We start from the raw sequence: 15,652 nt of genomic DNA, 5'->3' as shown, positions 1-15,652 counted from the left end.
TGAATATCTGCCCGATCCACTATGAGTAGTATCTCATTTTGGCAACTCACATGGGTGGAGCTTAGAAAAGTAGCATCACTTTTTTTCTTCCCACTCTGACCCCTATAGGATGGGAAATGATGATACTTATAAATGGCAGCTGAAATTATCCATCAAGATGAATGGTTTTAATAGAGAGGTCTCCAGTAGAGTCACATTTAAGCAGCACACATCAATCAACAGCCAGGAGCAAGAGTCTCCTGCACTTGGAGGACAGAGAGCATGAGACAGCAAAGAGACCATTGTATAGCTCCCCTCCCCACCCTTATGCAATGAACAGATTTCTACCCTCCACCAGTGTTCTGCCTGTCACAGCAACTGAGCTTAATGGAGTTAAAGCTGCTGCTAGCCATCCCACACAGTAACCTTGAGCAGATTGGAGTGACCTTCTCAGTCTGGGGACGGTGACTCCTACATTATCTCTTGAAGAACATACCAAAGTTTATCTGTGACATTCTGATCAAAGACCAAGACCAAGTTTCTGTTCCGAACTGTAAAGGATTTCTTTGTTTCTTTTAAATATAGTTATGGCAGACATCTTTACTTATTTTCATTTGCCTGTCTGGGAATTGGAGTAGGGTTCTCTCTCTTTTTTTTTTTTTTGCTTAAATTTATTGCCCAGGACCTGTCCCTGACTTTTACTAAAAATACCTATGACAGAATCTTAACCTTAATTATCATTACTCTCTCTCCATTAACATTAATGGATTTTAGATGAGCAAAGTAAAGCTCTTTAGGGTTAGTCACATTGTTTACATCTTCGACTAATGGGTCTTGTGCTTTGATAGCAAATACCTGCGAAATTTCATACATGTACCTCAGAATTCTTCAAGCACTTTCCCCCCACTTCCAAAAGAAGATTTTACATTATTTTTTATGCAGTCAAGAGGCTCCAGCAGAAGCAATTTTATTTCTGTTTCTCAATCATTAAAATGTCATAGCTGGCTCAAAATTACATGCTCCAAGGGGATGCTCCCCAATAATTGAAATCCTTATATTTCCTCACTAGTTTTTCTAGAAGTGCTATCTGCAACAATGAGTCATCTACTGCAGCACAACATCCTGTTCTCATGCCTCTGCAGCCCTTCAAAAGGAAAAGTACTACCTTTTAATAAAGGACATAATCCCAGGCACTGCATGGCTGCTAAAAATAATTAATTACAGTTTATCATGCTTAAGGAACTAACTGTAAATGAGACAGTAGAAAGTTTGACTATTTTATATGCACCTTAAAAATAAGGTACTTTAAAAAAGATTTATATATTAGGTTTTTTAATATTCCCTGCCAACAATCTATCACATCAATCTATCTTTGCCCAGGAAATGATAAGAAAATCGTGCTGAGAAAACTATGCAATGAACCACATGTTAGGGTAGTTTTCCTGAACTGACTTTAGTGTCATAAATATTGCAACACAAATGGGGGTTTGTGCATTGTATGCATTCGATTTCCTTTCTGTTTGGCACAATTGCTTGAAACAGCAATTTAAGGGCTAGATCCTGTAACCTGAGCCTCTTGGGCACCCTCCCCTCCATCACTGGAGCCAATGGGTGTATCTTAGTGTATCTAGTTGTTACCTATATGAGCACTTCTCAAACTGTGGGTTGGGACCCTGTTTTAATGTGGTTACCAGGACTGGCTTAGATTTGCTGGGGCCTGGGGCCAAAGTCCGAGCCCCACCACCCTGGGCGGAAGCCCAAGCTCCACTACTCTGGGCCGAAGCCCAAGCCCGAGGGATTCAGCCCTGGGTGGCAGGGCTCAGGTTACAGGCCCCCTGCCTGGGGCTGAAGTCCTTGGGTTTCAGCTTTGAGCCCCCCGCCCAGGGCGGTGGGGTCAGGCTTTGGGTTTGGCTCCCCTCTCCTGGGGTTGTGTAGTAATTTTTGTTGTCAGAAGGGAGGTGTCACGGTGCAATCAAATTTGAGAACCCCATACCTATATAAACAAATGTGTTAAAGCACAATTGGAGAGGTTTTCATTTTAAGAGAGTCATTTTCCTTTGTTAATGCATACTGCATCACTGTGAATATTATTCTACTGAAAACACAAAACAATTAGATTTTAGGGATTCAGTTTATAAAACAAATATAATCTAAGTAACATTAATCAAATGACAAAATTTTATGTAATTTTAAAGTTATAATTTCTTATTTTACTCAATATTTTAGACTCTTCCTGCAGGAATCTATAGCTCTGTCTGTATTCAAAGGAGTAGAGAGTTTAGCCTGTTGCTTTTTATTATTATTATTATTAATAATTATTAATGCTGTAAGCAAAATTCATTTTCTCAGGTTTTAAGGTGTAATGGAGAAGGACAATAAAATACAATATTTTTCTCACCTGCTTAGGAGTCACCCCAGGCATGCGAATATCCAATGCAAAATCAGTTAGACCAAGAGAAATCACTGCCCTGTTGTTTCCAAGGCATTCACTTGAAAGAGATCTAGTAGTATCTTTATACCTTAAGGGAAGAAAATTAAAAAATGGTTTCAAGTTTACTGATCAAGAGTTTGTATTTTTATATTACCCCAAAAAAAAGTAATGTGTATAAACTGGGATTATCAGTAGATCATAAGGGAATTAGACACCCAACTCCCACTGATTTTCAATGTAATTTGGGAGTCTAACTCCATTATGATTTTTTGAAAAAGGAGTTACTGAATATTTTGGAGGTGTTCATAGGACGCATTAAAACAGACTGAACTATGAAGTACTAGCAAAAAAAGTTTACTACTAAAAATAAGCTCTTTATATGAACTACAGTTTAAGGTACAGACATATATGGACATTTTTTCTTAATATGCCAAAATATATTATCTAGTGTTATCAGCTGAGGGAAAACAGCAACACTTTTTTAAAGTTCATATTTGATATAGAATTCAGTTTGAACGTGGCAGAAAAAAATCAAAATCTTTCCGATTTTAGATTCTAGAGATGTTCATTTATTATATTTGAATACGTATTTGCCTACAGTGTCTCCCGACTACCTACCAGTAAATTTTACAACTTAGTATGTGGGAGTTAAGTCGGTCTGTAGTGAATGCTACACATAACCAAAGAAACAAAGCAAATATTCAACTTGTTACTAATGGGAATTGCATGACAAAAACATTTAATGTACTGTAAATTCTAAATATATCAATTGATAAATGTGATGTGGTAACTACAGAGTGTACATTGAATATATAATGCTATATTTTCTTATGGGCTAATAAAGTGGATTCCCCCACACATGCAACCACCAAATTTATCTACATAAATTTAGTATTCAAGACCTAAAAAAATAAACACCAGATCCCTAATTATAAACTAGTTGACATTATCTCGTGAAGAAGTAACAGTTTAGCTAGTAAACTCATGGGGATAGGGACAATATATATTATGTGTTAAGTACATCAGTGGAGCTACACACAAATCTTAAGTTATTGTTTTATTATTTAATCTTAATAATCATATTGCCAAGGCAGATTCACATTTCAAAGAGTAACAGACGGGGGGGTCAACAACAGATTCTTCTTTTTCAAGACTCCAAAATACAACAAAAGAGTGTCTTTCCAAACTCTGCAGAGAATCTCAGTTTAAGAAGCTAGCTACACTAAAATGTGTCTCCTCTGTAAATAATTTTTAGCTAGTACATACTTTTTAATCTTTATAACACTTTCATTAGACGAAGTGGTAGCATCACTAAGCAGCATGCATTGAAAATACCAAAAGATGTTTTCTGCATAACCCACCTCTTAAAGACAGAAAGTGGGTTTTTGAAACCCAAACAGGTATTTTGAAAAACAAGCAACAGTATCAGCAGGTTGTTAATGAGGCCAGCCATGTCCACCCTGCTGTTCCTGGACCGATTAAGGGAGCAGAAAAAGGGTAGTGCAGCTCTGTCAGCTGTGTTCCTGACAATTAGGCAGCAGCAGCTCACTACTTCATTATTGTGTGTTCGGCAGGCATCTTACAGCTTTTGACACACCATCTGTCTTGGAAGGTGAAGCACTGTAAACCAGGAAGGTGGATGCTGTTAAGTTGTCTTTATTATTAGCTGCAAAAAATAAATCAGTTGAAGACTCTCCCTTTGCAGATAGCTACACTGTACTTTTGTCCAGTTAAGGAGCTGAAGCAAGTGGCATTCCTGATGCTTTTCCCCCTGCTGTACTGTTAAACCTGCAGGTTACTTATCAGTCCACAGTGACAAAGGCTCCGAGTGGCATCACACAAACCAACGTCAGTCATCCTTCAGAACCTGTAAAAATAGAAGCAGATAAAGGATGACTAACACATTACAGCATTAGTCCTTAGCAAATCCCTGTTGACGCTTTTTAATACATTAGTACTTTCATAAGCTTTAGCCCAACCCAGTGAAAAATGCACCAAGTCTCTTACTGCCCTTCCATCATCATAAATGCACAAAAATTATTGCAATTCCTACACTATATATTGGGAAAGTTATTCAAATGGAAGATGGCTAAGTAGCATGTGAAAAGAGAAATAAATAGTGCTTAGACCCAGCAGCATATGAGGTAAGGAAAGAAGCTTTAAAGGACAAAGCATGTTTATATATAAACATAAACATACATATATATATATATATACACACACATAGTATGTTGAATGCATTGCTGAGGGAAAACCCACATGACAAGCATCAAGGGATTTTAATTAAGAATTATTTTAAGGAAATAATTTAACAAGCATGTGATAGCAGAACATGCTATTTTCAACTAGTAAATGGGTGTTCTAGTCTTTTGTAAACTAGAGAAACTTTAGCTTAAGGTACTATTCCATTCACTGCTTTAAAACTGTTGGAATCTAATTTTTCAGATTTATGAGATTCTGCATTTTAATTTAATGTTATAAATACAAAGTTTAAAATTTAAGAAACAAAACTACCAAATAACCTATGTGGTATTGCAGATGGACTAGTTCTCTCCAAAGTTCCAAAGGGAAGGGGAAAAAATCAGTTTGAAAATTTCACTTTCAGCAGTAAATACAAACATCAAATTCTAAATAACGTATAAAGATTCTGAAATATGATCCGGTGTTTCTTATAAAATAAATTTGAAAGGATAAATTAACTTTTTAGCCAGCAACCCGAGATAGTGATTAAAGAAACCAAATAAAGATAAAATGTTAAATATAATAAAATGTCTAAAATGAAATGTTTAACTTAAATTACTGTATTTAAAGTAAACTGCATTCCATTTTTCATAGAAAATATAAAAATTACATAATTTAACCATAATATTCATTTGCATGTATTTTATTCATTTGAAGACTATACAAAGTATATGGTTACTGAGAAATAACCGTATACGACCTCAACCCCTCGCTCTCAACCTGCCAAGGCCCAAGAGTGGGACAAAACGTCCCCAATATTCAGACAATAAGTAACTGTCCATGACCTTAGTTTCATGATTCTTTATTTGTGATGTACATAATTTTGAAGAATAAAGTTAGGGAATACTAAAAACAGTGGAAAATAGGGGGGCGGGGTACAGGGTTGGGTGGAGTATTGGGGTGCAGGGTATGGGGCATGGATATGGACAGGTTTGTGGGTGGGGAGGCTGTAGTGGCAGGGTACAGGGAGTGTGGGGGAGTATGGGGGTGGGTGGGGTGTGCAGGAGCAGGGTACAGGGTAGGGATGTGGGGAGGCTGTGGTAGCAGGGTACAGGGAAAACAGGGAGTTCTGGGACTAAAGTGAGCAACAACTATCAAAATAAGGGACATATGAGAGACAAGCCCTCAACAGAGATCAGATAACTGTACACTTAAATGTTAATTATAGGGTTATGGGTCACTAGCTGTACAGCATCCTGGCACTTTGATTGGCTGAGAATTCTCTTTTAGTACAATGTACATCAGACAGCCTTTAAAAGAATCATCAGTGTTTGTGATCACATGGAGGAGAAGAGAAATGCAAGTTTCGATCATCTCTTCTCCTCAAAATGGGTAAATTCAAAGTTTAACGAAGAATCTTTTATGAGAAACCATTATGGCACTTTCCCCACCCACAGGAGTGGGACATTAAAAAAAAAAAAAGCACACTTATTCAGAATCCCAGTTACTGAAGCTTTTCAAGATAAAGAAATGTTGTCATGTCAGTAGTTACTGATGTGAACATTTTGGGCTTTTTATTTATTTTATTTTTATGAATTTTCTGCAATGTGCTACATATTCTTCATATAATTAATCTGAGTGCTAGAGGCAAAAACATTTAAAGAAATGAACCATGTTACCCTAATATCCTGACTTGAAAGGGTTTAAAAAGTTGGAATGCACCTAGCTGGCTATTATCGAATTATATCTAGTTTGCTAGTTCAGAGGGATATGATAGAGATCTATAAGATCATGAATGGTGTGGAGAAAGTGAATAAGGAAGTATTATTTACCCCTTCACATACTACAAGATCTAGGGGTCACCAAATGAAATTAATGGATAGCTGGTTTAAACTAAAAAAAGGAAGCACTTCTTCACATAACACATAGTCAACCTGTGGAACTCATTGCCAGGGTACAGTGTGAAAACCAAAACTATAACTAGATTCAAAAAAGAATTACAGAAGTTCGTGGAGGACAGTCCATCAATGGCTATTAGCTAAGATGGTCATGGATTCAACCTCATGCTCAGGCTATCCCTAAGCCTCTGACTACCAGATGCTGGGACTAGATGATGGAATGTATCATTTGATAATTGTCCTGTTCTGTTCATTCCCTCTGAAGCATCTGACACTGGCCGCTGTTGGAGGACCAAATATTGGGCTAGATGGACCTTTGGTCTGACCCATTATGGTCATTCTTATGAGACTGTACAATGTAGAGAGCAAAAAAACCCAAGTATCATATTGGGGAAACAGTATAATTTTCCTCATTGTCTTCAAATATAAGAATAAAATATGCCATGTATTTAATATCAACTTTGTTTGGTTTTCAGTACAACCATGTTTTCAACATATAATTCCAGAACTTGTTCTAATGGACAAAGAAATGTTATCCTTCACTTTCACAAGCTGAACACCCTGTAAGTATATATGTACAACACAAGAGCTATAAAAAACTTAGAAGCAGAAATAAGGAATATATTTACTTTCATTTGCATAATCTTACAGTGTAGTAAATTATTCTCAAATTCATGAAATATAAATCTGACAAAGTATTTTTCAGCAACTATGAAACAAATCTTTGGTAATTTTTACTAAAACATTATTTGAGATTATGTGCAGCAATTCTTATCATAAATATCCATCCATTAACTGAATCCAACTCTTTTAGAGGAGACTACTGATAAACTTACTGTTAATGGTAACAGTAAGCCGGGCCAGTTTGTTTACCTGCCGCGTCCGCAGGTTCGGCCGATCGCGGCTCCCACTGGCTGTGGTTCGCCACTCCAGGCCACAGGGGGTGGCGGAAAGCGGCGGCCAGCACATCCCTCGGCCCGCACCGCTTCCCGCAGCCCCCATTGGCTTGGGACAGTGAACCACGGCCAGTGGGAGCCGCGATCGGCCGAACCTGTGGACGCAGCAGGTAAACAAACCGGCCCGGCCCGCCAGGGTGTTTACCCTGGCGAGCTGCATGCCAAAAGTTGCCGATCCCTGATCTAACAAAGCTAAGAAATTAAATCAGTGGTGACTTAGACAATTACATCTGTATCCAATGATTATATAGTTTACTAATGAGAGAGAGAGAGAAACTTGCAATAAATTGGCACAATTGCATGCACGAGAGTCATAACTGGACATACAAACTGTGTAGTTGATGTTTAAAATCAGGCCTTAGCAGGCGCGCGCACACACACAAACACACACACACACACCCTAACATGTATTACCTACTTTAAAAAGCAAATAGGATACACTGCTCAGTCCTAAGGAGATTTCAGTCTAATTTCAGAGATGATGCAATGAGTGAGATTACCAGCCAATAAAAGGGAGAAAAATGAGAACAAGGGATACAATAATAATATTATACTGTTACTTAGAAAGAACAGGAGTACTTGTGGCACCTTTGAGACTAACAAATTTATTTCAGCATAAGCTTTCGTGGGCTACAGCTCACTTCTTCAGATGCATAGAGTGAAACACACTCTATGCATCTGAAGAAGTGAGCTGTAGCCCACGAAAGCTTATGCTGAAATAAATTTGTTAATCTCTAAGGTGCTACAAGTACTCCTGTTCTTTTTGCGGATACAGACTAACACGGCTGCTACTTTGAAAACGGTTACTTAGGTTCATTATATGCACATCTTGATAACTGTGATTTTGCTTCTAAGTTGCACTGGGTGCTCCACAGGGCGCAAGAGAAAAGAAGTAAAAGGATGGAAATAATATTAGAGAAACTAGAGCCCAAGGGATATAAAGGAAAATGATAATTATTTAGGGCAGGAAAGGGAATGTGGGAGAGTGGAAGAACAGTCATGAGCAGCTAGGAGGAGGAAGAGGATGAGGCCCTGACAGCCTAGTTGAAAAAGTGGCCAAGAAGCTAGAATTCCATAACAATAAAATACAAATCAGATTAACAATATTATCAGAATACAAGTTTATAAGGACCCAAAGCAAGCAGTTCAGAGGAACAACAAGAAGGAATGAATTATCAATATTGAAGAATGGAAATGCAGACAGGAACTCTGTCACTCCAATAGTTCAATGTTGACCGCAAGAACACGTTTGAAAAGGGTTGCAAGTGTTTGGTAGTCTCAATTTAGCACTTAGAGTCTTTCATCCACAGCACAAAAACACCAAACAATTCAGTGCAATTAGTAATCTCTCCTCTGACAAGGATGCAAGGAAGAGGGGCAAATGGCCACAGTCAAGGTTTCAGTGGACCGATAAAGCTTTATCTGGGAAGCTTACATAGTGCCCGTTTCCAGTTTTTAATTTTTCTTTCACAAATGCTATTTGTCTTCTTGTTTCATAAATTTTAAACATACAGGACTGAGTGAGACCACCTGGGTTCTTTTTCCAGCTCCACCACAGATTGCACATGTGATCTTTGACAAAGCATTTAACCTGTGCAACTCAAGTTTCTGCATCAGTAAAAAGTGGGTGTTGAATGACACCTACTACATGGGGTGCTGTGAAATTAAGGGATTTTATAAAATGTAACAGGATGGTTGGATGGCAGAATGGCCAGATGCAAATTATTCAACTGCATCTGTATCCCAGCCACCTCACACACTTTTATTGGAGGACGGGTGGGGGTCATTCTTTCTGCTCTTCCTGAGCTTTTTATCTGTCAAAATAGGATGAACTTTTGCAAAACACAGCATTTTCCATTTCTCAAAGCTCTTTTTGAATTTTATAATACTGTATGAGTAGGTGCCTCTCAACTAGCTTTAAAACAAAATCCACACTATGCAGAGGTAAAGACCCATCCCTTTCTGGCATTTGGTTTTGGAACCAAAACAAGTTCAGTTCAAGACTTTTCTGTTAGATTTTGCTACTCTTAAGATCCCTTAGAACTGTTCAGCCCACACTGTAGATCCTCTCCCCCTAGAAAGCCATTCTCAACTCTGTTATGTTACGGTGGTATAATGAACCAACACAGTCACAGTCTGTTCAAACAGATATGAAATGTAAGAGAGTCTGGCAGTCTCTATTACATTCAGACCTCTATTACATTCATAACACATCTGTATCTATATAAAGTCTAGTGTACCAATGATACACTTTCAATTAAGTGTATTCCTTGGTCTTCAAACGTCTCTGTTCTTTGCCTATCCCCACAGAAAACATTACCAAACACATTTTTCATGAAAGCTTTAATATTTGACCAATATCATTAGATGCTCTTCTACTTCACACCATATGTAAAAAGTTCAGTGTTTGTGGGTTTCACCCAAGAAGACAAAACACACCCCTTTTTAGCAGCATACATCATCTCGTCCCTTTAAATTGTGAATCTGCATTCTACAGTCCTCAAGAGAATTTCACACAGCACTGGAAAGCATTTACTGGTTGATGATAATGCAATAGACTTCTCAGATAGGTACAGTATCCAGTTGTGTCCTGTTCTAAAGCTACTCCATTTTCCCAGCAGGAAACATGCAAGAAATCCTCCATTTAACAAAAAGCACAAAAATGATTAACAAGTCAGCAGGATCCCTAAAGAGAATTTAAAATTCCAGATGTCCACATTTAAGGGGAAGAAAAACAACAAACAACATTACACAAATTATGTGCATACAGCACAACTCAACATTAATTTTCTTTCATTTGACCTTCATAATCCAATTGGCAAAAAGCATATTTATTATGCAGTTCATACATTTTGAAATAGTGTGTAAAAATTAGCTTTAATATATGTAAAGAAAAAATAAAAATGAAATTGTGTACAATATCTTATAGCTTATAAAATTAAGTAACCCTTAAGATCAAATTCTTACATACTTCAGAGTGAATTATATTGTTGTGCTGACTCTAACCAAGTGTGTAACAATTTTCTAATCAGCATAAGACTTATTTCAAAGACAGTTAGTGCTTATGCTTTGTAGACCATCTTTAGAAAGCATTGTTATGTCATGTTTTGTTTTTTACAATTACCTAACAGTCATTATAGTTCCATTTTTGACTTGGTTATCTGTATCTTAAAGGAGCTTTTATAATATTTTAATAATGCTTTAAAACCATTACATGGAAGACATATTTGTAAAATTTAATTTAATTGAAAAAGGAGCTCAGTTTGTTGGCTACAGAGTTCTCAGTTCTCTTCAATGAAGTGTCTTCTTAAAGAAACAGTCAAATGGAATTCTAGTCAATTTAAAAAAAAAAATAGTTAGGAACAGTTTCCAGTACTGTGGAAAACATGTCTGAGTCCTCTTCTAGTCTGTGGATTTACAATCACCTTTAAATAACCTTTTTCTCTCCTCTATTTCTGTGTGTTAAGACCCACACTAAAGGAAAAATTAAGTAAATAATTGACCACAGGGAAAACAATTACAATGGATTATGCATGTGACAGGGGGTACAAACCCTGCACCAGGCAAGAAGGGGTTAAAGAGTAGCTTTGGGCTCAGACAGCCCTGCTCCATCTCACTTGTGAAACATGCTAGTCTTGGAGGAGGACACTTTAAAAGAGAGAAGCCCAATTCAGAAGAGCCCAGCTTGCGGAGGTGAAAAGACCTTTCATCCTCAGCTTCCAGAAAGGAGCAAGCAGAGATCCAAGCTTCGTTCAGTCTCTGGGAAGCACACAGAGGCAGGACAGAGGAGCTGGTGCTGCTCTTTATTTCTATCAATTTAGTTTCCTCTCCTTTATTACCTTGAGAACTGGGACTAGGGGTCTGACTCTAGGGCAGACCCCTACTGAGAATGTCAGAAATAAGATGCAACCTTAATTCTATCACCATGAACTCATTCTGCCAGTCTCTAATTGAATGATCATTAGCATTCAAATCACAGCATAGATGGTGTTCAGTGAATGAATCAGATAATATAGTGAATGATGAGGGTGTTGTCTGTAGGATTCCTGCCTCTTTTCTCTAAAAGCTGTAAGGTGAGCAGAGAATGATGTTGGAGAATACAAGAAGAGAAAGACTGTCATGTAATTAAGGCAGCTTAATACCATCCAAGAAGGGTAATTCCTGTCATTAATGTGCAGGCATTCCATGAGGAAGAACCCACAATGGGAGGGAAAGGTTGTCTCGCCAACACTACTGCTAGCCCTTCCTCTGCCTGCACCCCATGGGGTCCCTGCCAGACTGGCATCCTGGCCATACAGACTTCCACCAGTCCCAGGTCTTGACTTGCTGGGAATGCTGTCTGCATGTCCCCACCAATGAAAGCCAGGCAGAGGAAAACTCCTAATGTGAGAAGTATCCATTACTGGAGTCCCCCAGTAAGCACGAAAGCGAGCTGCAAGAGAAGACTGCTCATCTGCGTAGCAACCAGGAGCAGGTAATGTCATTTGGAAAGAATATTAAGAGATAAAGCAGTTCAGGAGCGTTGGCAGTTTCTCAAAAAGACAATATTAAATGCACATCTTCCAACTATTTTGAAGCGATGAAGAAATATGAAGAAAAGTGAGAGGGCAATATGGGTCTACCAGGAGCTCTTTAATGACCTAAAAATTATAAAGAAATCCTACAAAAAGTGGAAACATAGACAAATTGCTGAAGAGGAGCACAAAAGAACAGCTCAAGCATATAGGGACAAAATCAGCAGGGCTAAGGCACAAAATGAGTTACACCTAGCAAGGGATATAAAAGATAATGAGAAGAGGTTATATAAATACACAGGAGCAAGACAAAGAAAAGCGTAGATTCTCTACACAGAGGAGGAGGAGAGCTAATAACTAATGACATCAAGAAGGTTGAGTTAATACCTTTTTTACTTTAGTCTTCACTAAAAATGTTAATGGTGACCAGATACTTAACATAATAAATATTAATAACAAAGAGAAGGGAACACAAGCCAAAACAGGGAAACAACAGGTTAAAGACTATTTAGCTAAATAAGATACATTCAAGTCAGTAGGGCCTGAACAAATCCATCCTAGGGTACTTGAAGTAGCAATCACCTTCAAGAACTCATGGAGGATGGGTGAGGTCCAAGAGGTTTGTGGAAGGGCAAATATAGTAACTTTCTTTAAAAAGGGGAACAAAGACGACATGAGAAATTATAGACCAGTCAGCCTAACATTGATACTAAGAAAGATAATGGAACAAATTTTTATACAATCAATTTGTAAAACTCTATAGGATAATAGGATTATAATGAATAGTCAGTATGGATTTGTCATAAACAAATCATGCTGAACTAACCCAATTTCTTCTTTGACAGGATTCCTGGGCTAGTGGATGGAGGAGAAGCAATAAACATGATATACTGATTTTGGTAAGGCTTTTGACACAGTCCCACATAACATTCTCATAAGGAAACTAGGGAAATATGGTTTAGATGAAATTGCTTTAAGATAGGGGCAAAACTGATTGAAAGACTGTACTCAAAGAACAATTATCGATGGTCCACTGTCAATCTAGGAGTGCGTATCCAGTGAGGTGCCACAGGGGTCAGTCCTGGTTCCAGTACTATTCAATATTTTCATTAATGACTTGGATAATGGAGTGGAGAGTATGCTTATAAAATCTGAAGATGACACCAAGCTGGGAGGGATTGCTAGAACTTTGGAGGACAGGATAAGAATTCAAAACAACCTTGACAAATTTTTCTGAAATCAACAAGATGAAATTCAATAAAAGACAAGTGCAAAGTACTACAAAGGAAAAATCAAATGCACAACTACAAAATGGGGAATAAAACTGATTGCTGAAAAGGATCTGGGGGTCATAGTGGATCACAAATTGAACATGTGGCAACAATGTGATACAGCTGAGAAAATATCATTCTGGAGTATATGAACAAGAGTGTCATATGTAAAGCACAGGAGGTAGCTGTCTTGTTCTACTTGGCACCGGTGAGGCTTCAGTTGGAATACTGCATCCAATTCTAGGCACCACACTTTAAGGAAGATGTGAACAAACTGGAGAGAATCCAGAGGAGATCAACATAATAAAAAATGGTTTAGAAAACCTGATCTATGAGGAAAGAACTGGGCATGTGTTCAGTCTTAAGAAAAGAAGACCGAGGGAGCACCTGATAACAGTCTTTAAATATGTTTAAGAGTTTTCTATAGAGGATGATGATCATTTGTGCGCCACGTCCACTGAAAGTACCTGGCTCCATCTGCAGCAAGGGAGATTTAGGTTAGATATTAGAAAAAACTTTCTATCTATACGGGTAGTTAAGCTCTGGGATAGGCTTCCAAGGAACACCATCCCTGGAGATTTCTAAGAATAAGTTGGACAAACATGGTCAGGGATAGTCTAGGTTAACTTGGTCCTGCTTCAGTGCAGGGGCTGCTGAGTCAACTTCCCTAGGTCCCTTTCAGCCCTATATTTCTATGATGCCATCAGAGAACTGGCCTCTATTCCTGTCTCTGACAGAGATTCCTATGCAATACCAGGCAAGCAACTTAAACCAAAATTTTAACAGGCGCCTACTAATTGTGATTCCTTGTTTTCTAGCTGCCCTTGAGATGCTTTAGGCCAGATTTTCAGTAGTGCTGAGCACTTGCAACTGAAACACAGATGAATGGAAGTTGTGGATATTCAGTATTTCTGCCAGGAGGGTAGCCTGGCAGGGTGAAACTATAATGGGGTGGGCAGTCAGAAGGTCCTCAGTTCTAATCATAGTTTTGCCACTAAATCACTCTGCAGCCTCAGGCAAGTCACTTGGTCTTTTTCTCAATTTTTCCCACCTGGTAAATGGGGATAATACACACAGTCCCTCTCTTTTTGTCTCCGGGGAGTTATAAAGATAAAATCATTAGTACTTATGAAGCACTCAGATATGACAATGATGAGTGCCATGTTTAGAATTTGGATGGTGTGTAGAAATGAAGACATGGTAACACATTAAATGAGGCAGGTAAACAGAAATATCGAACAGCATAACACACACAGAAACAGTGTGCTACCCATATAACACACAACAAAGCTAAGGACAAAGACAATAATAATAATAACTGGTTCTTTCAGTGAGGCAATGTGGATATATGAATAGATTTGGGATCTAAACTACCAGAAGGAGAGGTTGCTCACCTTGTGGAGTACCTGGATTTCTTTGAGATGTTCCACGAGTGCCCCACTTTAAGAACTTCCAAGCAGTAACCCCACCCTAAGGAGGGAGGAGGTTCAGAACAGAGTCCAGTACTGAAGAGAGAACTGTGTTGCCTACTGCAGTATCCAATCTAGCAGCGTGAACCAAAGCATAATGGTTGCAAACAATATGCACCAAGGTCCCTGTTGCAGCTCTGCAGATTTCAGCAACCAGAACATCCTTGACTAAAGCTACAGATGTAGACTGAGATCTAGTACAGAGTTTGTTAAACTGGGGTCGCCGCTTGTGTACGGAAAGCCCCTGATGGAATGGGCCAGTTTGTTTACCTGCCCTGTCCACAGGTCCGGCCGATCGCGGATCCCACTGGCCGCGGTTCACTGCTGCAGGCCAATGGGACGGGGACCTGCGGATGGGGCAGGTAAACAAACTGGCCTGGCCCGCCAGGGACTTTCCCTACACAAGCGGCGACCTCAGTTTGAGAAACACTGATCTAGTAGAATATGCAGTCACTTGTAGAGGAAGTTGGACGTGAGACAAACAGGTAAAAATATACCCAGAGTTCCATTTAGTGTGTCTCTGCTTGGAGTGGATCCCTTCAACCTATCTGCAATAGACGTAAGAAGCCCAGAGGACTTTCTAAATGGTCTGGTTCTGTGCAAGGAAAAGCCTAGAGCTTTCCTGACATCAAGTATATAGAAGGTAGCTTCCTGTATAATCTGATGCATCTTTGGAAAGACAACAGGAAGGTGAATAGTCTGGTTAACATGAAACTCAGAAGAAACCTTCCATACAAAAATTGCGATATGGTCTTAACAATACCTTCTCCCTAGAGAACACAGTGAATAGGGACTGCCATTAAAGCTTCAAGCTCACCAACCCTTTGGGAAGAAGCGATGGCCATCAAAAAGGATCTCTTAATAGACAAATGTAACAGCGAGCACATGGAATATAGTTCAAATGGCTGTTTTATAAGACAATTAAGAACAAGACTGAGATCTCTAATTTGCAG

The 15,652-nt window shown here is 38.7% G+C and overlaps 1 protein-coding gene across 17 annotated transcripts in view; it reads right to left on the bottom strand.

Annotated features, from left to right (window-relative positions):
• PAM (peptidylglycine alpha-amidating monooxygenase) overlaps positions 1-15,652 on the bottom strand; it is a 236,942-nt gene that overhangs the window by 146,312 nt on the left and 74,978 nt on the right. For all 17 annotated transcript variants that reach the window (XM_005303795.4, XM_042840416.2, XM_005303797.4 and 14 more), the window contains 2 exons: positions 3,772-4,277; positions 2,378-2,498 (listed from right to left, as the gene is read on the bottom strand). In XM_005303795.4, the coding sequence (XP_005303852.2) occupies positions 2,378-2,498; positions 3,772-3,863 (213 nt within the window). In that variant the 5' untranslated portion in view covers positions 3,864-4,277. The remainder of the gene's footprint in view (positions 1-2,377; positions 2,499-3,771; positions 4,278-15,652) is intronic.

This window comes from Chrysemys picta, chromosome 6 (assembly GCF_011386835.1).
Source record: "Chrysemys picta bellii isolate R12L10 chromosome 6, ASM1138683v2, whole genome shotgun sequence".
NCBI classification, from domain to species: domain Eukaryota; kingdom Metazoa; phylum Chordata; order Testudines; family Emydidae; genus Chrysemys; species Chrysemys picta.
This window is presented reverse-complemented; position numbering and strand designations above follow the sequence as displayed.